The 25426-nt window shown below is 41.1% G+C and overlaps 1 protein-coding gene across 1 annotated transcript; it reads left to right on the top strand.

Annotated features, from left to right (window-relative positions):
- The first annotated feature begins 6442 nt into the window (after positions 1-6442).
- Positions 6443-7467, top strand: LOC103610014 (olfactory receptor 2W3). Its single transcript, XM_008594254.1, has one exon. It carries the CDS (start codon positions 6462-6464, stop codon positions 7407-7409), a length of 948 nt encoding a protein of 315 aa, XP_008592476.1. The 5' UTR covers positions 6443-6461; the 3' UTR covers positions 7410-7467.
- Positions 7468-25426: the final 17959 nt, after the last annotated feature.

The raw sequence follows: 25426 nt of genomic DNA, 5'->3' as shown, positions 1-25426 counted from the left end.
AAGGCCCTGGATGAAGGGAAGTGGGAGGAGGGGGATATGTCGAGCTGGTTGGGAGTGGGAAGTAAAACAGCCTCATTAGCCAGCAAATGTAAGGGAACAATGTAGAATGATGATTTCAACTCTTAGCATTCCAAAGCGCAGAGAAATTGGGAACACTGGGATTTATTAAATCTGTCTGCTCTTCAAGCACCGACCCTTCAATGCATGCTTTCTGTGTGCTCCTGGGACCCTCTGTGGAGCTGTTCTATTATACAGGAGGAGAGGATGGATGTGGTCTGCATATATGTAGCAAACATGTTCTACAAATGTACAAATTCTACACACTCACCTATATGGAATATTGCCTTTAATTCCTAATTCTATGACTACATGTACCCAAAAGTACCCACCCAATCAATCATTTTGGTAAATTCTTTTCTAAACTGATTCAAACTAATCAGCCTGATTTTTCTCCGATGCTGCCTATCTGATTGCAATGATTCAGTTTCTATTCACTCACTCACTCACTCACTCACTCACTCACTCACTCACTCACTCACTCATTTATTGATTTATTTACTCATTTATTTATTTAAATTGTCAGCCCTGTGGTGTCATTTTTGCCTCTACAAGAGCATTAAAACATAGATACATACACACCACCTAATTAATCAGGAAGTTCAACATACTTGCTCAATTTCACCCTAATTAGTTTTTGAAACAATATAAACCCATATATGCTGACATCTTCTTTTCAAATCCAAAAGTAAAAATAAAGAAAGCAAAATAGTTACCCTTTTAGCTTAATTTAATAATAAACTTTCTGTTAATCAATGTACCTGTGAAATTTTTTCACTATCTAGGACAAATTTTTTCTAGTTTGTATGTGAAACTATTACTAAAAAGATGTCAAAATACTTTTGCCCTATTTTCAGTAGATCTAAGGATAGAAGGAAGGAAGGAAGGAAGGAAGGAAGGAAGGAAGGAAGGAAGGAAGGAAGGAAAGATCCTGTTCTTGATAAGGTGAAGCTGATTGTGTCTCAGTTATTTTTTTTTTAGTCACATAATAATTCTTGGAAACAGGGGAAAGGAACCAATGGCCCATTGGTATTTATGTTTTTAGAACAACAATGGACTGAGTCCCCAATTTTACATGAGGTAGTAAATCATTTTTATATCAAGGGACAAATCCTCATGGTCCTCATTTTCCATCAGGCCCCTATGGGAGATTGGAGTGTTTAATGTGATGAACCACTGCAAAGTGCTTCAGTGGATGTGCTAATAACCCCGGTGCGTTGGAGCTTTCCCCAGAGTTTGTCGATGCTTATGAATCCAGACCACCAACAGGGTCCATCTCCAATCCTTCCTCAGGAGAGATGTATCATCTGAAATTGCAATAAATCCCCCTGCACAAATATTGTAGTCCACTGGCTTTATAGAAGAATGTGCCAAGCCTGGGAAAGGCACCTGTATTTCCTCCCACATCTGGAAAGCACCAGCTGCAGCGCCTGTGTGCACCCAGGAGGGAAGAAGACATTGCATGATCCCACTGAGACCCTCCCACTAGATCTACATCTTCTGCATTCTGATTTCCATGGTACCTAGCAGCATACAAGTAAAAATGGTGAGTAGATTTCTGGATTTAGGAGCTCAACTCAGAAGTCTGCACTTCTCAGTTGGTTTGTTAAATAAAGAAGCCATATGGAGTGCCTCAAAAGCATAGAAACATTTTAAAATGAAGAACATCATCCTTGCTCTTGAAAAGTTTATAGATTATACTAGACACACCAAGACACAAATGTACACACAAACACATACGTCGAAACTCATTTAGTTAGCAGTAAACTTACCAATGCAAAATTATTTTTAAAGGATGAAATATAAAAGTACTGAGGAGACAGCATATGAAGAAAAACAAAATATAAGTTTTTGCATTTTTTTTTTTAATGATGACATTGGAGCTTTTTAAACAAAAAAAGATTTGTCAGGCAGAAATAAGAAAATAAGATCTGATATGTGAACTTTATTTAGACAGAAAAAAAGTATCAATGAAAATGGAGTTATCAGCAGCTTGGAGAGAGAAATGGGTGACCCATCAGCTTGTAACTGGGATGGTCTAGACCCATGCCCTGCTCTGAAAACATAGATCCCACATCCTGCTATTGTAGCCACACTTTTTGTGAGTTTAAAGCTCCTTAATCTTCAGGATATAAAATTAATTTCAAAAAGATTTAAACTTTAAAAATGAACTAAAATCTTTAATCATATGACTTCTACACATCCTCCAGGAACTAAGAAAACAAATAAACCAACAAACAAAAAAAACACATGTTGTGGACTTTTTGTTTGAGAGTGACCATTTCTAAGATGGAGTATTTGGGGGCAATAGCTGTTCAGGCTGTTTGATCACCATCCACAGGAGAAATAAATTTTAACTTTCATACAGTATCAACACATGCACTCCCACATATGTAAGTTAAACAAACATTTTTACAAAGCAATAGTTTTCCTTCATGCAGGTGAGCTGCTCCATATCTCCAATTTCATGCAACATCATGTCTGAAACACTGTCTGCCTTTAGTCATTAGATTCATTTCTTGACCTTTCCAAATGTCCTCACTCATATTTGTGGGGAAAATTCAGATCTCCCTAGTTTAGTGCTTGGTTCTGCCTTTCAGTGTTTCTGGCTTTGAGTCATGAAGAGGAAGAACCTCCCCAAGGTAGGGGAGACTTGAACTGCCTCCTGAATTAGTTAACCAATGAATCGCTCATTCACAGAGTACTGTGCCTGTGTATTAAAGATACAAAGATGGGTATTGCCCAATCTCTCCCCTCACCAGGAGAGGAACTTGGAAAGAGTGGCGAGAAACCCACATGAAATGCAGAGCAATTTGTTATGTGTGCAGGAAAAGGTGCCTAACTAGGTTCAATACAGAAGCTGTAGAAAGTACTTATTAAGTGTAAACTATAGGGGATACAGAGAGATGTAAATGCTGGACCCTAATGCCGAAAAGGATCTCTACATAGAAGGAAGAAAACTCATCATCTTCCTTCCAAAGTTTAAACTTAAGGAGAGAAAATATTTTTTCCTTCCCAAAACTTTTCAGAAAGTGAAGGTACAGTGGATTCCTTGTGACAGACCCTTTCTTCCACGGAGAGAGGCGTGTGCTGGCAATAGGGCTTGTGGACGCTCCTCTCTAGAGCTGCTGGCCAAGCAACATGTGCTTCTACACACATTACTGAAAGCCTGGAAGAATGGTTCTCATCTATTTTTTTTTTTAAAGAGGAGAAATGAGGCAACATCTTGGCTAAGAGCTAACAGTATGGGAGGCACTATTATTAATATTCTCTTTAAATTGTTGCCAACTTTCCCACGAGAAGTCACTCTTACCCCTCATCACAGTTCAGAAGAGAGATTCGGAAGGCGATCTAAATTCTAATTATCCTGAAAACCAAACTTTTGTCCTTTACTGTACTCGGTCCTATTTTCACTCATTCTCACTTTTCTCTTGTTTCACAGAATTCACAATTTTAGGACCATGAACAATTTTAGGACCATGAGACTGTGCAGTAGTTTGTTTTCAAATACTATGGTATTATTATGGTGATTGAAATTTTGTTTGTCTTTTTTTTCTTTCTGCCTTCCTACCTTTCTTCTTAGTTTCCTTCTTTTTTCAGTTTGTTAAGTTTGAAAAGATCAAAATTTACTAAGGGGAATAGAGCAGTGATCTCTGAAAAGGAGGGATGACAAAGTTAAAAAGATACATTAACAAATTAAAAATAAAATTATTCATAGGGAAATTTTCTAAATATCATATTGTCTGTACTACATATATACACATATGTGTTCTTTTTAAGTTTCAAAATAATTCATGATTATTGGTTATAATATTATAAAGAAGGAATATGTAACAATGAAAGTCTCCCTTAATGTCCATCTCACTCTCTACAAGTGAGTCTTTTTGATATTTCAGTGCATACTTCTAGATATTGTTCTATTTTAATACACATAACATATATATGCATACACATATATATAACAAGAATCCGTGACCAAAAAAAAGAAAAGAAAAGGAATTGTGTTACATATAATTTCACTGTATATTTTGCTTTCCACTTGTTTGAAATTAATTTTTTTTAAATAAAATTCCAGGTGACATCACGTACATGTACTTATTTTAATTTAGTGATTATTTGTTTTCAGTTCATAATGGTGTCTCAATGAAATCATGCCTATAACTTTAAACATATACATTTTTCTGAATATTATCTATTTCAACCAATGCTGTAATGAAGATTCTTGAGGATGTGTATTTACTTATTGATGGTTAAAAGGAGGGCAGATTTCTAGATATGAAATTAATGGGTCAAGAAGATCCCACATGGTTTTAAATGTTATGGAAGACAGATGTTTCTTTTGTTAAAATAAAATGTACAATGTCAAGGAATATATGTTTTTTAAATAATGATGTTTGTTTAAGGTCTCTTCAAAGATACTTGTCCAATTTAAACTCCTATCGAGAGTTCATGAGAACGGGCTTATTTCCCCACACTTTTCAAGGTTCTGGATATTACGACACTTTTCAATGTTTACATATCTAAAAAGCAAATATCTTTATGTTTTAATTTTTATATCCTTAATAATTGAGAACATTTCCAATGTTTATAAGTCACATTTTTGTAAATCATTCATTCCCTGAGAACTACTTCTTCAAGTCATTACCTATTTTCATTTTGTTACATGCTTTTCGTGGCCATTTTTTGAAAAAAATTGAACAAGGTAGACTTTCAACTGTTTTATGCACTTTTCTACTACTGTTACTTTTTTTTTAGATTTTGTTAGTAGTGTTTCTTAGAATGCAGATTTTTTTAATATGCAATCAAATTTATTCATATTTTGCTTCATAGCTTTAGAGAATTGTAACTTCTTGTGAGGTCTACTTAAATCCATGGACAGAGAAAAAAAAAGAGAGACTATTATGCTTTCATGTAGTATTTGTATTTTTTAAATGTTTAAATAAATACTTTGAAATTTGTTTTTGCATAAAGAATACATGCAAGTTCCTTGTCAGTTTTCACGTTTGAATTACTGTATTTTCAAAGTATGCTTACATATGCACCAAGATAGTTTCTTGTTTTCTTTTTTTTTCTTCAGAATTTCTCTGCCTAACCTCATGGACTCATTTTCCTATCCTGTGTTTTTATGATATGTCTATTTTATTTAACATACATGCAAATTTTTATATTTATCAAACTATAGAATATTTTATAAATTTATATTTTTAAATGTCTCAAAACATAATTGTAAAATAAATAAGGTAGATTTGATTATTATTATTTTAGATGAGAAAACTATGAAAAGGTAAATGAGCTTTCCAAGATCTCAAAATTGTGGCACATTGGTTAAGGGATTCTAACGGAGGAGTTTGGAGCTGTCACCTAAAATGTATTTAATCTGTCCCTTTACATTTGTCTGTACAACTTGTCATTTATCTCCTCAAACATGGTTTGCTTCAAATGTGACACAGTCTTGGAATTAGAATTTGATAGAGGTTTCTGCACATATATGTGAATTATTGCATTAAGGTTCTATTATCTGTTACAAAATTTTTTGATTTTTTTTTCCCCTCAAGTAGTATATATTACTTTGGAAGAAAAAAAAAATCATATACTCTATTTCTTCAATTCCAAACCCAATTAAGGCAGGAAGAGAGAGATGTTATGTGTATGTTGCTTGAATAATATTCTGTTGTCTCATACATTATTTATCTAATTAGGTAATTAAAAATTATCTTGAGAATAATGACCAAATGAATGAGGTGTTTCTTTGGGATCAAGAGCAGATGATGGGGCTGGCCCTGTGGCTCACTCGGGAGAGTGCAGCGCTGGGAGCGCAGCAGCGCAGGGAGCGCCGAGGCCACGGGTTCGGATCCTATGTAGGGATGGCCAGTGCGCTCACTGGCTGAGCGCGGTGCAGACGACACCACAACAAGGGTTACGATCCCCTTACCAGTCACAGGGCCCGTTTTGGGTCTTTGGGGTTTTGACAGGAGCTCAGGTACTTGGGTCTCTAGAAGAATCAATGGTTGGGCCATAGCAGGAGTCATCTTTGGCTTCACTGGATTTAGAGGCAGTACCAGAAGATGTTAAGGACAAAGACTCTAAGCCATGTGTCCTGGGTTCAAAGTCAGCTCTGCTTCTTTCTACATATGGCAATTTGCTTAACACATGTGTTTCACTTTTCTTTTCTATAAATTGGGGATAATAAAGATAGTGCCTACTCCATATCATTGTTGTTGGGGTTAAATGAGTAAATAAACATCAAAAGCATAGAAAAATGCCTGGCTGATCGTAAGTGCTCCTTCAATACTGGCTAATCATGTTATTAGCATCCATATTTCTCTTCAAGTGATGTTATTAGCATCCATAATACTGGCTAATCATGTTATTAGCATCCATATTTCTCTTCAAGTGCAGTAGAGATGGACGGAACCAATGACAGCACCCAGAGCCATTTCATTCTTCTGGGGTTTTCTGACCGCCCCCATCTGGAGAGGGGGATCCTCTTTGTGGTCATCTTGATAGCATATCTCCTGACCCTTCTGGGCAACACCACCATAATCCTGGTGTCCCGGCTGGACCCTCACCTGCACACTCCAATGTACTTCTTCCTCACCCACCTGTCTTTTCTGGACCTCAGTTTCACCACCAGCTCCATTCCTCAGCTGCTCTACAACCTTCATGGGCAGGACAAGACCATCAGCTACACAGGCTGTGCCATCCAGCTCTTCCTGTTCCTGGGTCTTGGTGGTGTGGAGTGCCTGCTCCTGGCCGTCATGGCCTATGACCGGTTTGTGGCTGTCTGCAAGCCCCTGCACTACATGGTAATCATGAATCCGAGGCTCTGCCTGGGCTTGGTGTCAGTGGCCTGGGGCTGTGGGGTGGCCAACTCTTTGATCATGTCTCCAGTGACCCTGAGCTTACCCTGGTGTGGGTACCACAAGGTGGACCACTTCTTGTGTGAGATGCCAGCCCTGATCCGGATGGCCTGCATCAACACTGTGGCCATCGAAAGCACCGTCTTTGTCCTGGGAGTTGGCATTGTCCTGTCACCCTTGGTGTTTATCCTGGTCTCCTACAGCTACATTGTGAGGGCTGTGTTACAAATTCCGTCGGCGTCAGGTAGGCAAAAGGCCTTCAACACCTGTGGCTCCCATCTCACCGTGGTCTCACTTTTCTATGGAAACATCATATACATGTACATGCAACCAGGCAACAACTCCTCCCAGGACCAGGGCAAGTTCCTCACCCTCTTCTACAACATCGTCACCCCACTCCTCAATCCTCTCATCTATACCCTCAGAAACAAAGAGGTGAAGGGTGCGTTGAGAAGGCTGCTGCTGGGTCACAGAGAGGTAGGAAGGGAGTAAGGGCATCTCTAGCCTGACTGTCAACTCTATTCAGGACCATAGATGGCATCTGGAACCACTGGATCAGATCTGGTTTTAGCCTGTGACTCCCAACTTGTTTGCCTTTTTTCTGGACTTCTGGAAGACTGATTCAGTTCATACGTCATGTTGTATAAGCGAGCTGCACAACACGTATCATTCCAAAACCCCTCTAGATGACCTATAAAGCAGGTCCAAAGAACAAAGTGAGATAGTTATTGAGTTCCCACCAACTTATACCAGAGTGCCGAGGAGGGAGCAACTTTTCTCAGATTTTTGTTTTCATTGTTGTTTGTTTTTAATTCGTCAACCGCATTCTAGATGCTTTCATCAGAATCCCAGTATGGCTATCCCTGCTGCTGACATAGACCAAGTGCATCCCTTAGCTGATAGCTATCAAACACTGGAATTCTTCATGGTTTGGTATTTTCTATTTCCCAATTTCCCACCCAAAACTCTTCATCAAATCATACAGGTAGGTTCTTTTTCTACCCTTCATCCCCAACTTTGGCACTTTCCCTAAAGTCTGGGGTAAGATTCTGGATAAACCAAGAAGTTAACCTGTAATAATGATACATGGGTCATTTAAATGTTAAAGCATCATTATTTTTCAAGTATGTTTATTTTTCATTAGTAAGAAGGACCTGGTGTGTGTTAAATTCCTGCTATGTACCAGGCACTCTTAATTCATTTAATCTTCTTGGCATTTGTCTGAAGTCAGTGTGATTATCATTATCCTCGTTTTACCTACTTAATACTTGAACTCGAACATCAAATCATTTGTTAAAGTAGAACTGAACCAGAGATTTACACCAAGCTCTGTCTCACTCTCAATTCCTGCTGTTTCTATTGCAACATGAATTTTTTAAGAGGAAAAATCCTTAAGCACGTGACAAGTAGAGTCAAAGACCAGTTGAGGCTAAAGAGCACCACTCGCTCTTTTTCTTTACATAAGGCTGTCCAGGGCTTCTCCCACTAATGTGCAACCAAATTACCTAGGAATTTATTAAAATTAAGATTCTCATTTGGTAGGACTTGGGAAGGGCCTGAGATTCTGCATTTCTGCCAACCTCCCAGGTAATGTGCTCATTCTTGGCACTCAGGCCACGTCTTAAGGACGTGGGAAATAGATCGCCTGTCACTCTCTTTACAGGCATTGGGACGGCAGGCATATTCTGGAAACAGCAGAGTTTGCATTCACAGATGAAGGGGAAATACAGTGTGGGAGGGAATGATGTGAAAAGCCTGGCTGGGGTACTCATTCTTCTGCCATCACGTGTATTCTCAGTCCCCTCAGCTTCACGGCCTCTTCTCTTCCTCCCTGGGCCGTTCCTGCCCTCTCTTTATAACCTCCTCACCTCCACACCTCATCTTAAAGGGCAGCAGCCCTAGGGAGTCATTTACTTGTAAACACATCAGAGCCCAGTGGAAGGTGGATTCCTGTGCTTCAAGGGGCCCTGGTCTGAATATTCAAAACTGCTCTTTGAAAGAAGCGGTGATATGGATGGGCTAGTGGTGACTGAGAGAATGAGAATTTTCTGTGTGGCAGGTAGGGTGCACTTCCATGAGTTATAAAACTCCACAAGTCTGCATTGGTACTGAGCTGTCTAAGGAGGAGATTCAATAGAGAATCAGGACGGTGCTCCCAGGACTTCTAAAACCCATTCTGTTTTTTAGAAAACTCACTGAATGTTCTGAATGGGCTCTGTGGAGCAGACTTGGGGAGCCCTGAAGTTGCTGGGATTCCTGCCTGTAGGGAAAGTGAAGGAAAATGGTCAGGGCCCCTCAGATGTTCAGAATGTTGCCGAGCATTTATTGTAAAGATGCACGTGCACCCAGGTGTTCCTTGGCTATTGACTAATGTAATTGCATATGTGCTCCCAGATGTCCCAGGTTATGGACTTAAGTGTAAAGGATGAGTGGTTCTGATCCATGGCACACCCTGCCCCTGGGATGCCCCCAGGGGGGCCACAGGGAGGCCGCTCCTGCTGCTGGAGGCTGTTGTTGGAAGCTGTTGCTGCCCATGCCCCAGGATGTCCCAAGAAGGCCACCACTGCTGGTGCCACCAGATCTGCCGTAAGCTGCTGCTGCTACTGCTAAGAACTGAGCTCATGTCATCTGCCAATGGCTTCCGGGATCTTTCCCAATAACCTAGCGTGACCTGTGTGTGAGGGGTCTATGACCCAGCCTGGCATGTGAGGGGTCTGGAGCCCAGTCTGTACAATGGGTTTGATGGGTCTGAGCCCTAGCCCTGATGATACAAATGGAAACTTAGTATAACAAAAATAATGAAATGTTTTGGCTTTAGTTATGAAAGTCATGTGGCAATACAATTAGAATAGCTGTAGCCTCAACCTGACAACTGGCATATTCACGTAGCTTTACACTGCCTCTAAAAAAATGTGCCAGAGAGACGAAGCATGGAGGTGGTTGGCACAGTGGTGAGCAGTTTTTTGTTGTGTTTCCTCTGATCATCTCATGACATGGAGTCACCAATAAAGATAGTTGCTGTGGAATTATATAAGATGCTCAACTTGTGGTGCCTAAGCCAGGGCAGGGCTGATCAGGGGCAGGTAAGAAGTCTCCATTCTCTTTATGCTCTAGCCAATGGCTAATTGCAAAGAAAGGCCTTTCCTCACATGCCTCTTGCAAGTCCACCCTTCCTCAGACTCCCTTAGAACTCGGACGACGACCTTCTTCAGCTGCTTTGTAAATCCCCTGGCTCCTTCTTTTTCTTGGAGACATTCCTCATTAATGAATGTTCCCTTTATTGCAAGAACCTAGATAGAGTCATCCCCTGTAATTGTCCAGTACATTTTGTTTCACAAACATTTTTTTCTAAACCATATTAAAACAGTAAGATAAAAATGAAGTGTCAGGATACAAGGTGGAACAGAATAAAATTGTCTTCTGTAGGTGAATCGTTTCCTTTTCCAGTCATTGCTTGGTGACTCCTGCTCTTTCCGCAGGTTCTCCCTTCCTCTCTTTATTCTTCTTGTTCCACTTCCTTGAATAGCCACTGCACTTTATGTTTCGTTTCACCTTTCTCTTCTCATACATTTTTATGCATCTTAAAACTCCTGTCAGCTTTAAAAAATTTTTTTTTGTTACCTACAGCTATAGCTTCCTCTTCTGTTAATGCCACCTGTACCAAATACACTTGTTTTTTTCTCCAACTTTCTTCTTTTTTTTGGGTAAAGATTACTACTTTATTTGACACATTATTTGTACATATTTATGGGGTACAGAATTATATTTCAATAGATATATACAATGTGTGCTGATCGAATCAGGGTAATTAACACATTCCTCATTGTAAAAATTTATTTCTTTGTGATGGGAACATTGGAGCTCTTCTCTTCTGGCCAATTGAGAACATACAACAGATTATTATTTATGATAGATGCCTGGCACTACTGTAGACCACTAGAGCTCACTTGTCCTATTTAGCTGTGATTTTGTATTTGTATCTGTCCTCCCCTCCCCTTTCCAGCCTTTAGTAACCACAGTTCTCTCTATTTCTAAGAGCTCAACTTTTTTTCTTTAGCTACCACAGTGAGTGAGAACATGTGATGTTTATCTTTTTGTGCCTGACATATTTTACTTAATATAATGTTTTGCAGGTTCATCCATGTTGCGGAAATTAACTGAATTTTATTCTTTTTCATGGCTGAGTACTATTCCATTGTGTATATATGCCATATATTTTTTAAAAATTTATTATTATTATTATTATTATTATTATTATTATTATTGTTACTATTATTACATTCTAAGATGTTGTTGCAGAGTAGTTGGAGGGAGGGGGAGAGGGGAAAGGGGAGTGGAATAGGGTGATGGGAGGAGGAAGGGGGGCTGCATGGTTGAGGCCCTTGGCACCCCTCTCATTCCAGCAGGGCAGCCCAGGGGGCTTCTGGCAGCAGCTCGGTTCTCTCTGGGCTGGATACAGATGGTAGAGGGGCATGGCTGAGGTCCTTGGCCCCCCACCACTCTGGCTCGGGAGGCTGGGGTGTTTCTGGTGGCACCTTGGTGGTTGTCACTGTGCTGGGTGCAGACTTTGGGTGGGGCATGGCTAAGGCCTTCAGCACCTCCCAACCCCGGCTTGGGAGCCCAGGGTGCTTCTGGCAGCAGCCTGGTGGTCATTGCTGGTCTGAATGTGGTCATCAAGAGGGTGTGGCTGAGACCTTTGGCCCTCCCCCATCCTGCCTTGGGATCATTTGGGCTTCCGGTCCTTCTAGATTTTATAGGTTTTCTTTGGTGGTGTTAGACCTTTACTGGTTAACATCAGACCTTTGTCTTTGATCTGTGGGTTTTTTGTTTTTTCTTTCAGTTCTTTGTTGGATTATTTGCTGTTCTGATCTGTGGGTTTTTTGTTTTTTCTTTCAGTTCTTTGTTGGATTATTTGCTGTTCTCACCACTTCACTCTGCACTGGAACTTATTTGTTGTCCTTTGCTTTCATCTAAAACAGGGGAACTTCCTGTGGGAACCAGCACTTGAGTCCTGTGGTTGAGCTAAATTGCTGCTTTTCTGCTGATTTTCTGGGGAAGGCTTTGTGTGCAGCTCAGGTTTAAATTGTTGACCGTGTAAACACTTCCAGGTCTTGTGAGGTCTGGTACACCTGGGTTGTGTAGACACTCTGGTCTGGGCCTGAGTCTTTTCAGCAAACTGCACCCCCTGCTGTTCTGTATTCCTGACCAGTCTCCACTGAGTGGTCCTGTGCTGATTGGAGGGCAGATCAGTTGTTCATGCTGTGCTCCAGTGTTCCCCAAGTGTGCCTGTCTCCACCACTGCCTGCACTCCAAACACTTCTCATGGGGTAGGCCATGTACCATTCTCTTGCAGTGACTCACTGGCCTCTGAGTGGCTCCTATTTTCAGTTTTCTGTGGCCGTTTGCTCCTGTATGGGTTCATGGGAACCGTATTAGTGTTCTTGTTGGCCTGGGGGCCACCAAAGCCATCTTCTCCCTTGTAGCCTCCAAACAACTTCATATGAAGGGCACAGCTGTGGCTTTTGCCAGCTCTTTCTCGGTGTGCTCACCAGGGCCAGACTTGAAGTGGTTGGGGCTCAAAATAGTTGGAATGGTCCTTTTTTTCTCTCATTATGGCTTCTCCTACCTCCATGAACTCCAGAGGTCTCTCCTCCTCTTCTCCTGAGCTCTAGTGGCCCCAGCTTGGAAGTTGTTGCTTTTTAATAGTTGTAAATTGGTTGATTGTGGGAGAAGGTGATACTAGACACTGGGTACCATCTATTCCATCACCTTGACCAGAAGTCCTCATACATTTTTTTAATCCATTCATTTGTTGATGGAAACCTAGGTTGATTCCGTATCTTGCTTACTGTGAACAGTGATGCAATAAACATGGGAGTGCAGATGTCTTTCTTTTATGCTAATTTTCACATATACTGTTGACTGAGGCTAAACATATGATTTATTGAACCAATATGACAGTTGCAACTTGGGGGACACATAAGTCCCATTGCCGTGATAAATTAGCTCCGAAGGGGACCAGCAGAGCTTAATATTTCATAATCACAAGAAAAGGGGAGAATTAAAGGAAAGAGAGAAGAGGACAGCCCCCTTATCATTACATCAGTTTTTCTATTGGCTAGTACACATATATAGAGATTTGAGATTGTTACTAGGTAACATCCCATGTGCAGGAATCTAGGGTAAGAGTTACAATAAGCATTCTAGGTCATTGTATTACTATTTCTGGTGCCTATATATCTGAAAACAGCCTTAAAATAATGTTTTCCAGGACATAGGACATGACTGCTGACTTATCCCAGGTTTCCTGAGGCACTACAATTTAGCTGACCTGGTCAAAGCATTTTTTTACTTATCATACTATTAAAACATAATTTTCAGAAAAAGATAAAATCATGACTCATAGAACTATAAAAATGAATGTGCATTAAAAAAAAAATCATGTTTGGGCCGGCCCGGTGGTGCACTGGATAGTGCGCTGCTTGGGAAGCACGGCGGCGCTCCCGCCCGAGTGTTCGGATCCCACATGCGGACCGGTTCCCGCTCACTGGCTGAGCGAGGCGCGGGAGCAACGCCGAGGGTTGCGATCCTGTTGCCGGTCCCCGGTCCGGTACGGGGGCAACACTGAGGGTTGCGATCCATTGCCGGACACGGAAAAAGACAAAAAAAGACAAAAAAAAAATCATGTTAGTCATAGAATCTGAGGGAACCAAGCCAATGTTATAACTGTCTCAATGGAAAAATAAGTCAGCATAAATTTACAGTGAAGGAATGCCGAGCTGAATTGAAAATGGAGCAAAACTGATTTTTTCCATTTGGAGGAAAAAAAGTCAATTAAATCTCTACCCCTGACATGTTACTTTTTGCTTATCTATCAGTTACCTACAATTTACCAAGAAGTGGAAAATAGTTCAAACCCAAGGAAAGGGCTAAAATGTTAATTGGATAACCAGAAGGGTGTGCTATAAATGATTCATACTTTTCCACTGAAACACAATTATGTTTCTACCTTCTTGAGGTGCTTGGTATGTGGTAGCCACTACATGAAAAAATGCTCAACATCACTACTCATTAGGGAAAGCAAATCAGAACCACAATGAGATATCATCTTATCCCAGTTAGATTGGCCATTATTAAAAAGACTGAGAATAAAATAATTGTAAATATTTACATGTCTGTTTATTCTGTGAGCTATGATTTTTCACATACACAGATAGTACAGAAAATACATATATGTAATATATACACGTGTGTGTGTTTACATATACGTGCCACATATATTTGTGTGTGTATGTGTATTTTAGATAAAGGAGTTGCTCAGATAGTTTGTTATAAATAAATAATTATCTATAATTTATATCCTCTTCTGTAATGTTAGTGAAAAAAAAAACAAGTAATTTGTGTTATTTTATATAATTATTGTTTTAGGGATTTTAGCAGTTCAAAGAACAAGAAATATATTATACTGTTATTTTGTCCATATTTTATTTTTGATGACTGTGAAACTCAGTATTTAACTGGGTCATTAACTGTTGGCTTCAAATTCTCCATTATTTATTTATTTTGGTTATGCATATTCATGGGGTACAAAACTGATCATCACCACTTCTGCCCAAGATGTGATGGCCAGATTAATACTATCAGCATATCCATTGCCACAAATGGCAATTATTCCCTGTGTCCCCCCACCCAATTAATCCCTGATCTCCCTTCCCCTTCACCTCTGCCACCTCGCTCTGTGACACTATGTATGCTCTCCCCCTCTGCAAGTCCAACACACCACTGTGGTCTTTCTTTCCATCTTTCTTTCTCTCTTAGTTCCCACTTATGAGTTAGAACATGTGGTATTTTTCCCTCTGTGCCTGGCTTTTTTCACTCAACATAATTTTTTCCAAGCTCATCCATGTTGCTGTGAATAGCAAAATTTCATTATTTTTTGTGGCACAGTAGTAGTTCATGGTGTGTATCTATACCACATTTTCCTTATCCAGTTGTCCATTGGTGGATATTTAGGTTGGTTCCATATCTTGGCTATCATAAATAGAACTGCAGTGAACATGGGAGTGCAGGTATCCCTTCAACATGATGATTTCCATTCCTTTGGGTATATAACCAGAAGTGGGATTGCTGGATCTTAGTTGTTTGCAAAACCTCCATACTGTTTTCCAACATGGTTGTACTAATTTACAGTCCCACCAACAGTGCAGGAGTGTTCCCTTCTCTCCACATCTTCACCAGCATTTGTTATTCTCCATCTTTTTGATTATAGCCTGTCTAAGTAGGGTGAGGTGATATCTAATTTGCATTTCCCTGATGATTAGTAATGTTGAGCATTTTTTTAAGTGCCTGTGACATACAAATTCTCCATTATCTTAGGCTCATTTAAATCCTACTTTTTTCACAGCTTTCTTTGCAGTATGAAAACCTATAGTAACTCATGATTTTTTTGTTCCAATCATTTGATTATTCCAGGCCCTTCTTTCTCTACTTCGTCCATCTTTCCCATTTGTTTATTCCAAATACTTCTGGAGGACAATAGCTTTTTGAAAGTCTATCCTGACTTAACAGAACTACTCTATCATAACTATAACCTTCTCTTTGGCTCTAATGTTTATAGCTTTGCTTTTTTGTTACAGTGAGTGTCAAAGACCTCATGTCCATAGAAGACACAGACATTTGCAGAAGAAAAGTGAAGCACAGTCTAGAAGTTGTATCAAATTGTGTTTTGTTCCACATCATCCTGCCAAGCGGAGAGTCATACTCACCTGACTCACCTATTAGACCTATCAACTATCTTTACTTCCATGATAGGTGTTACCGAGAAGCACAACTATATCGTTCGTCTACTAATACACCTATCAGTTAAACAAATGTGGCTAGCACATACTATGTGCCAGGTCCTCCTTTAGAGACTAGAATTACAGTAGCAAATATGACTGACAAGGTCTTTGTGCTTGGAGAAAATTGGGAACACACCCATATATATAAATATATACATAAGCAAGGCAATTACAGGTATGAAAACTTCTAGATAAAGGGAGCGCAGGCAATAAACTTAAGGCCATGTGTTTTTGTGCAGGATGAAAACACTTAGTTTTTTGTGCTTTTTCTTTTTCTTTTTGGCTGGTTGGCATGGGGATCTGAACCTTTGACCTCAGTGTTATAACACCACTCTCTAACCAACTAAATAACTGGCCAGCCCCAAAACACTTAGTTTTGATTTGAACATGTAGAGTTGGAATTTCCTTTGGAAACTGTTTTCTACAGAATAATCTGAAATTTCATGTAGAATCTATGCCAGGTATTTATTTGGAAATCACTAAAAAATAATCTGGGATTAAAACTATCGGGAAGGTAGAGTTACTCTAGGGGATTGTTGCGGAAGGCAGTTACTCCAAAATATGGTGTTTTGGTATGATGAAATAAAGAGGTAGCCTCAGGTCTCTCTTACCTTCTCCTCCCTCCTGTCTCTCAATTCTCTGTCACTCTCCAAATCACAGGATGAAGCTGTTTCCTTATCTGCCTAAAGTCTGGAACAGCCCCAAAAGACAATTACCTCTAGCTCTTTCCCTGAGTTTTAATTAACAACTCACATCCCAGGAAGGAAGACTCCAGTCTGCCAACACCACTGGACTAACTTTTGTCACAGACCATTGTCTTCTATTTCAGTCTTATTCAGTATTTTAAAGAAAATCATTTACCAGTCATTGTCTGCTCTGCAGGCCAAACAGGCTTTGTCCCAGGACACTGTATGTTCTCCAGGCCCATTGCATTCCCCTAATAATCATTTACTCCTACACCTCCAGCTCCCCCTTCCCTATAGAGATGGGTATATAAGCTCTGTGCCCCAGTGGAAAATTGGGACATTACTCTCATGGTTTCCCCTGTGATTTGCCCTCTCACAGCATGTTAGGTAATAAAATTTGTATGCCTTTTCTTCATATTGAGATAAATTTGTCAGTGATTTTTATTAATGAACTTTCATGGGTGAAGAGAAAGTTTGCCTTTGGCCCCTACAAAAAAGAAGCCAATGAAGTAATGATAGGAAAAATAAATACTATGTTCTTGGCAGAGGCCAAAGATTTCATGAGGGGGAGAACTTTTTAAAAAGCGGATGACTGAGAAGGAGGTACAGAGACACCCTTAGTGATCAAGAAAATTTCCAAAAGAAAGGAGCACCCAGGTGTTCACTATGTCAGAGAGTAAAAGGGAGCTGCAAATTATTAACGGATCGTACATAACAATACCAAGACACCAGGAACCTATTTCAAAGCAGCATTAGGAGTGTCAGAAGAAGCCAAGTTCCATGTGCTGAAGTGTTAATAGGAGACAAGTTGAGAGGACTACTCCTTTTTGAGAAGCTTATCTGAGAAAGGAAGAGCTACAAGGTACCCCAGAGTTAGAGATGGGGAGGGGATGAGCCTTGCCCCAACAGATATTTTTTTCCAGTTAAGCTATCCAGCTTTTCTTCCAAGACAAAGCTGAGAACGATTAGAAAAAATGTGCCCATCATAATAGCTATACTATCAAGCCTATCTCTGTACCTCTTGTTTTAGTGTGTTAGACCCCACGTTTGCTTTGCCTCCCGTGGATTTGTCACCCCTCTTCCCCTGGGTGACAGAGCCACCAAAGATTACTCAAAGCCCATCTCTTCTGAGCAGTGAGAAGCCCCAGAAAGGGTTTAATCTCCCAGAACCCTCAAGATAGAGGCATTCCTTCCATTTGGGAAATTAACCACAAATCCAGGTTCTATTCCTGCATTTATTCTCCAGACCAAGAAGTTACAGGAAGAGACATAGGTGGGGTTTTGCTAAGTACAGTTTAACAAGTTTTACATAGAAGCTGGTAACATTCAGTAAAAACAAGTCAGATGACATTCTGTTAGGCAATTAAGTGACCCACTAACAAAGGCTTGATTTAGCCGACATTCCTTTTCCTTCTAGCAGCTTTTTAGTAACTTTCCATATCAATTAGTAACTTGTCTGTCTTAGAACCAGCAGCCTTGCTGTGTAACGATTCTTATCTTGCAACAGAGACTCAATGTCCTGGGGGAAATTTCCTGTCCTTTGCAAGGTCAATATTTGAAACTGTAAGGCTTTGGAAAACCAGGCCCTGTGAGGTACATTTGCTTTATGAATCCTCTACATGCCGTTATCACAGACCATGCAATCATGTCTGTGACAGGCAAAAAGAGGGGCAAATGTGTGCTCTTTCTCACAGATTCAGAATTATCTTCTGTGTGTGTGTGTGTGTGTGTGTATGTATATATGTGTATGTATATATATATATGTGTGTGTGTGTGTATATATATATGTGTGTGTGTGTGTGTGTGTATATATGTGTGTGTGTGTGTGTGTATATATATAAATTCTTGGGATACACATGAGCAAAGGGGATTTGAAAAAAGGAATATAAGCCCTTATTAACAATTAATTGATTTGATTCATCTTCTAAATAATGGGTTTGGGTACTAACTACAATAACTTGCAATGGCCAGTCAAAAATAAGAGGAACATGATACAAATTAAATGACTAATAGGTTTCTTATGTACTTAATAAAGGAGACAAGTATGGGCTGAAGAATGTTTTCTTTATTCTTGGAGCCAGCAGAACTTTTTAGAAATACACGATAGCCCAAAGAATCTGCTCTGACCAGGTCAGCTAAATTATAATGCCTTAGGAGATCTGGGATAAGTCAGTAATCACATCCACCTGTCCTGAAAAGTGTTAATTAGGTGGGCAGTCTCTCTCTCTCTCTCCTTTGATCCTTCCCCTTCCTTGTGATTATAAAATGTAAAGTCAACCTTCTTTGGAACACATTTTGTAGGATGACCTGATCTATGTGTCTTCCCAGTTGCAATCTTAATATTGACTCAATAGATCCTTGCTATATGTCTTTGGCCTCAGTTTCTTTTTAGGTTAACACACAGAGGCTGGGAGACAACAGAGCAGAGTTGTAGTTCTGAGGCTGTTAATCTATTGTACCTGCTCTCCAATGTTCATCGCAGCACTATTTACAATAGCTAAGAGTTGGAAGCAGTTCAAATGTCCATCATCAGATGAGTGGATACAGAAGTTGTGCTATATCTACACAATGGAATACCACTCTGCTATAAAAAAGAATGAAATACTGCCATTTGCAACAACATGGATGGACCTAGAGAGAATTGTATTAAGTGAAATGAGTGAGGCACAGAAAGAGAAATATCACATGTTCTCACTTATTTGTGAGAGCTTAAAATAAATAAATAAATAAATAAATACACAAATAAATTGGGGGCGGGGGAGAAGACACAATGATCACAATTCCTTGAAGTTGGTACAACAAGCGAACAGAAAGGAGGTTGTGGGGAGGGAGGGCTGAGAGGACGGAGGGAGGTTTCAGGAATGGGCCACAGTAATCAAACACGTTGTATATTGACAAAATAAAATAAAATTTAAAATAATAAAAAATAAAGATAGCTAATCATTTCTAAACTTCACTTTTTTAATCTTTGTAAAGTTAACTTCCATCAGGCAGGGTCCTAAGCAGATGGCTGACTTACAATAGGATTAAAAGATGGAGCATGATTGCATAGGTGGGACTATAAGTTGCTTTTGATCTGCAGAATGTAGCAAAGGTGGTGGGCTGTCACCCCACTGGTAAAATGATTGAAGGAAAGTGAGCCGAAATGCCAGGTACCAATCAAGCTTTATTAAAGGAATAGAATCTGCCAGGCTGCACTCAAAATGGAGGGCAGCAGCTGGGGCTGCCCTCCGAGTGCAGAGCAGCACCAGGCATTGGGTGGGAGAGCTTACATAGGCTCTAAGGAAGGCTGACATAATCAGGGAGGAGTTTGGTGCTGGTGTGAAAGAAAAGGCTGGCTGATGCAATCAGATGGTAGGTTGCACCCATGCAGAAGTAGAAGAGTTTTTATTTCCCAGAAACCACAAGGCTTCTCATAAGGGAAAGGCTGTTGGCCATTTTGTGCTCGGTGTGTGTAAAATGGCACCAGTCACATCCAAGATCCATCAATGATGTTACTGGTAAAAGTGAAGGGTGAAGGAGTTTTGCAGATGTAACTAAGGTTCGAAATTTATTGATTTTGAGTTAATAAAAATGATTATACTGGACAGCTCTGACTTAAGCAGGTGAAAGACCTAAAAAGGAGGACCTGTTTTCTCTGAAATCAGAGTTGTATTCCTACTAGCCTTGAAGAAGCAACCTGTGTGAGCTTATAGCTGCAAGGAAATAAGTTCTGCCAACAACAACATGATCACAAAAGTGGAATTTTCCTTGATCAAACCCTCGGATGAGAACACAACCCATCCACACCTTGTTTGTAGCCCTGTGAGTCCCTGAGCAGTGTGCCCAGGCTGCCGAACCCAGGGAAACTGACAGATAATAAATGTGTATGAGGCTTTCAGTCATTAAGGTTGTGGTAATTTATTTTACCACAGTGGAGAACTACTGCAGCTGCCTATCAGTGGCTTTCGGTCAAGGGGTATGCCCCCCTGTATTGACCTTGCAGGACGAGAGCCAGAGTAATAAATACTTTTAGCTCAGGTTTCTCTCTCTCTCCCACCTGCTGTTTTTCCAATGACCAAACCCAACTGGAAACCAGGAGGCATAGGGAACCCTTTATTTTGACTATACTGGATGGAGCACGCATCTGGAGCACAAGCAGAAGACATGCAGGACAGTCTACCCATTTTTACCCTCAGCATTTACTCCTTTCCTGGGTATACATTCCCAACATGAGGGCAAGGGGCACACACAGTTTCATCAGCTACTGCCATGGGTACATGATTTCCAATCACATTCCTACCTGAAATCTAAAACATTAGCTGGCATTGGTATTCCTTGTGTAGGTGGGATATAAGGAAAAAAAGAAAGAAAAAAATACAACCAAACAAGTAACATTCACGAAGCTGCTCTACCCCCTCTTCTTTAGTTGGTGATGAAGACAAAAGAGCTAATTAAGGCTCTCATCTCCCAACACCCATCAAATATTCCCTTTATGCTCTGCTGGAACCTCAGTAGTGATATGATCCCAAATCTTAATTTCTGCAGGATCTTAGTCCTTGGGGTCTTGTATTTATTTGATTGCTGATGTGTTGTCTCTGACAAGGATCACTGGGCATGGAGAATTAAGAGGTACCCCAGTGACGTTGCCAGATTCCACATATGATCATGCACTGCAGCAGCTCTATGTCCCCTTATAATAAGGATCAATTGCCCCATCCAATACAAGGACCTCCTTTCTTGCTTGTTGTTTCAGTGAAATGATGAGCCCACATAACTAAGAAGCCCTCTCAACTTTGATCTGAACAGAAACCTGGCTGCTCTCCCTGGTGACATCATTCCTTCAAAGACACTAGATCCTTCAAAACCATTGGGCCCAATGATATGTTTGCATGGATTGGTCAATGGACACAAAGTTACAGTTAGATAGAAGGGGTAAGTCCTGATGTACTACTGCAGAGTAGGATGACTAGACTTAACAACAGTGTGCTGTATATTTCAAAATACCTAGAAGACAGGCTTTTGAATGTTCTTATCACAAAGAAATGATAAATGTTTAAGGGGGTGAATGTGCTAATTACCCTGGTCTCATCATTATACAACATATATGTACCAAAACATCAAATTATATCCCATAAATATGTATAATTATTATGTGTCAATCATAAAAATAAATAAATAAATAAAAATATTTCCAAGAAGTTATTAAGTTTATTAAGTATAAGAGTGAATAAGGTCACTCACAACTCCTCCATGGACCTGGACAATCTAGATAAGGGAGAATCCACACCACATATTGTCCATTGGTTTAAATTTTGTACATATTAGGTAGATGGCACCCAAACTTTGCAGTGTGCTGTCTCCAAACTGGTGCAGTCATGTAGCCTTCAGCCTGGTATTGCACTGCTCTGTCAAGTCAGCCCCTTACAGGTAACACTGGTGCATCCCAAGAATGTGAGCCCTCTGCTGTGTTTCCTTGATAGTATAATGTGCCTGTTAATGGGAAGCAATGTTGAGGGGAAGTAATGGGTATGGATAGAACGCTACGTAGATCTACAGATAGTTGAGCAGACAGACATCACCTTGTCAAGTGATGACGAATCTGCGTGTGGATTTTGCAAATATCTTTGTGAAGATGAATTATTACTCCCTCCATGATAGAGAAATCCAGTGTAGTCTACTGGTTGCCAAGTTGTTTCCCTTGGAGAGTGGTCATAATCAGGACCAACAGTGACTTCTACAGTTACCATATGGAGCACACAGAAGTTGCAGTCACCAGATCACCCCCAGTGAGGGGAAGACCTTATCCTGAAGCATGTTCTTGATGCCCTTCACCAACATCTTGGCCACCTAATATGTGGGCCCACAAAGTAAGCAGTGTATTAGCTGTGGGAAGGAAGCTGACTCACGTCGACAGGAATGGTTTTGCAATTTCTAGCTCATCTCCTCCAGTTAGCCTAATTCTAACAACAACGATATACATATACTCTCAAGAACACAAGAATAGCAACAAAACTAAAAAGATACATTGGCTCGCATGCATACTAACTACACACACACACACACACACACACACACACAATTTGCTTACAAAGGATGCTGAACCACCCCCAACTAGACCCGAGGTGAGGGCCTTGACCAAACCATTCCATTTTCCCAACATGAGGTTATGCTGATCAAGGTTTGAAAACTAGCATTCTCCATAAAATGGATCTAAAAGAAAGTGAGCCAGAGGCCAGGTACCATTCAAGCTTTATTAAAGGAAAAGAATCTGCTGGGCTGTGCCCAAAATTGAAGGCAGCAGCAGGTGTGGGGGTGGTAGAGCTTATATAGTGCATCAAGGGCTGGCTGATACCATCAAGGAGTCATTATGCTAATGTGGATCTGGGTGCAGCCATCTCTTAGGCTGGAAGCGAGGCAGTGACCTCAAGGTGAAAGTCTCCGTATCCCATTACCAATCCAATTACCTGGCACTTGCACGTTAGATGGGAACTGCCAGACCGGAACCCTACAATGGATCACGTAGTCCTGTGTCTTGTCTCTGACAGTCGTCAGGCCTGAGTGTCTCACTCAGGTGCTTCTTGCTGTCAGTCTGCAGACACGCCAGCATGCTTTCCTTTCAATGAAGATAGAGCTGGTTACAGAGAATGGTGGCCAGCACAGAAACCCACTGAATCACTGTGGCTCCCATCCAGCTGCAGCCGTGACCCTGGGATTCATTAATTCATTGGACAAATATCTATTGAGCTGCTACTAAATACTAGGCAGTGCTATGCACTGGGGATACAACGATGTGCAGTCTCCGCTCTGACGGGCTTTCATCGCAGTAGGAGAGTGCAGGCAATAGAACAGCTGCATATACGTTGTGACAGTCATTATGAATACTACGGAAAAAACAAAGCATGGTTAAGAGGATGAACAGCAATAGAGAATCGACACTATATATCAGGTGGCAGGAAAGTCTCATGCACAAAGAGATATTTCAGCAGAGGCTTAAAGGAATTGGAGGAGTAGGACATGGCCGTCTGAAGGAAGATATGTGGAAGATATGTCTTGTCACTTATGTCGGAGTTGGGAGAGGTCTTGGTGCTAGAAGCAGAAGGGTGAGCAGGTGCAGAAAGGAGATACGTTTGGAGTGCATGAGGAGTGGAGGAAGAGCAAGGTGGCTGGTGAGGCTGGAGAGGAATGAGGGAGGGGAGAGGTGAGATGATTTCAGAGAGGAGCAGGTGGCAGGGTCACGGAGGCCTCACAAACCATGATATGGACTTGGGCTCTTACTCTGAGGGATACGGGAAGCCCTTTGGAGGGTTCTGAGCAGTATAAATCATACAGTAACTAAGCATTCATTGAACATGTCTTCAGATAAATATTTGTTGAATGAATACATGAAATCCTTGTTGGGTGATTGAAAGAACAAATATCACGGAATCACACAAGTAGGTACACAGAGAGTTCCTAGAATAACACACGTGTCCATATTTACTCAGACAAGAATGTCTTGCCACTGAAAGAGTGATCAGCTGTCAGTTGCTTTGTCTTTTCTCCTCCAAATCGGGGGTGGGTGTTGGTGCTGGGGCAGGAAGTGCGAGTCCTCAGGGCAAACAGTGGAAGGTGTGCAGCCCAGCACCCTTCTGGGAATGGAGGCTGGAGGATGCTGGCTCTGCAGTGGCAGGGAAACCGCAGCATCCCAGATGAGCCCGTTCTTCTGAAGGTGCAGAAGAGGTGTTCCCTACTGGGAGTGGCTTGGGGACACTCTTTATATGTCTCTGCTCCAAGTAGCTACCAGTCCCTTGTCTACATGCCTGGAATTCCATGTCACTGTCCCATCCCTTTCTTGAGCCTCAAAAGAAATTTGGTTCTTTAAGACTCTCCTCTCAAACAGAATGGGAGGGTATATTTCTTCAGTCCTTGTCCCCTCTTTGCACCAAGTGTCCTGTTCAATGTCACCTTTTTAAAGGTGCCCTTCTCCATTCTCCTCTCTGACTCCCTTTCCTGCAGCATCAACAGCTCCCTGTTCTCTCCTTTGCAGTTCTACAAAGNGTGACAGTCATTATGAATACTACGGAAAAAACAAAGCATGGTTAAGAGGATGAACAGCAATGGAGAATCGACACTATATATCAGGTGACAGGAAAGTCTCGTGCACAAAGAGATATTTCAGCAGAGGCTTAAAGGAATTGGAGGAGTAGGACGTGGCCGTCTGGAGGAAGACATGTGGAAGATACGTCTTGTCGCTTATGTCGGAGTTGGGAGAGGTCTTGGTGCTAGAGGCAGAAGGGTGAGCAGGTGCAGAAAGGAGATATGTTTGGAGTGCATGAGGAGTGGAGGAAGAGCAAGGTGGCTGGTGAGGCTGGAGAGGAATGAGGGAGGGGAGAGGTGAGATGATTTCAGAGAGGAGCAGGTGGCAGGGTCACGGAGGCCTCACAAACCATGGTATGGACTTGGGCTCTTACTCTGAGGGATACGGGAAGCCCTTTGGAGGGTTCTGAGCAGTATAAATCATACAGTAACTAAGCATTCATTGAACATGTCTTCAGATAAATATTTGTTGAATGAATACATGAAATCCTTGTTGGGTGATTGAAAGAACAAATATCACGGAATCACACAAGTAGGTACACAGAGAGTTCCTAGAATAACACACGTGTCCATATTTACTCAGACAAGAATGTCTTGCCACTGAAAGAGTGATCAGCTGTCAGCTGCTTTGTCTTTTCTCCTCCAAATCGGGGGTGGGTGTTGGTGCTGGGGCAGGAAGTGCGAGTCCTCAGGGCAAACAGTGGAAGGTGTGCAGCCCAGCACCCTTCTGGGAATGGAGGCTGGAGGATGCTGGCTCTGCAGTGGCAGGGAAACCGCAGCATCCCAGATGAGCCCGTTCTTCTGAAGGTGCAGAAGAGGTGTTCCCTACTGGGAGTGGCTTGGGGACACTCTTTATATGTCTCTGCTCCAAGTAGCTACCAGTCCCTTGTCTACATGCCTGGAATTCCATGTCACTGTCCCATCC

Source organism: Galeopterus variegatus, unplaced genomic scaffold, assembly GCF_000696425.1.
Source record: "Galeopterus variegatus unplaced genomic scaffold, G_variegatus-3.0.2 Scaffold10470, whole genome shotgun sequence".
NCBI lineage: Eukaryota > Metazoa > Chordata > Mammalia > Dermoptera > Cynocephalidae > Galeopterus > Galeopterus variegatus.
Note: the sequence above shows the minus strand (reverse complement) of the source record. Positions and strands in the feature narration are given on the sequence as shown.

What these genes read in the sequence shown, in the direction of transcription:
- LOC103610014 (XM_008594254.1), top strand. Translation starts at nt 6,462, where the DNA reads ATGGACGGAACCAATGACAGCACCCAGAGCCATTTCATTCTTCTGGGG.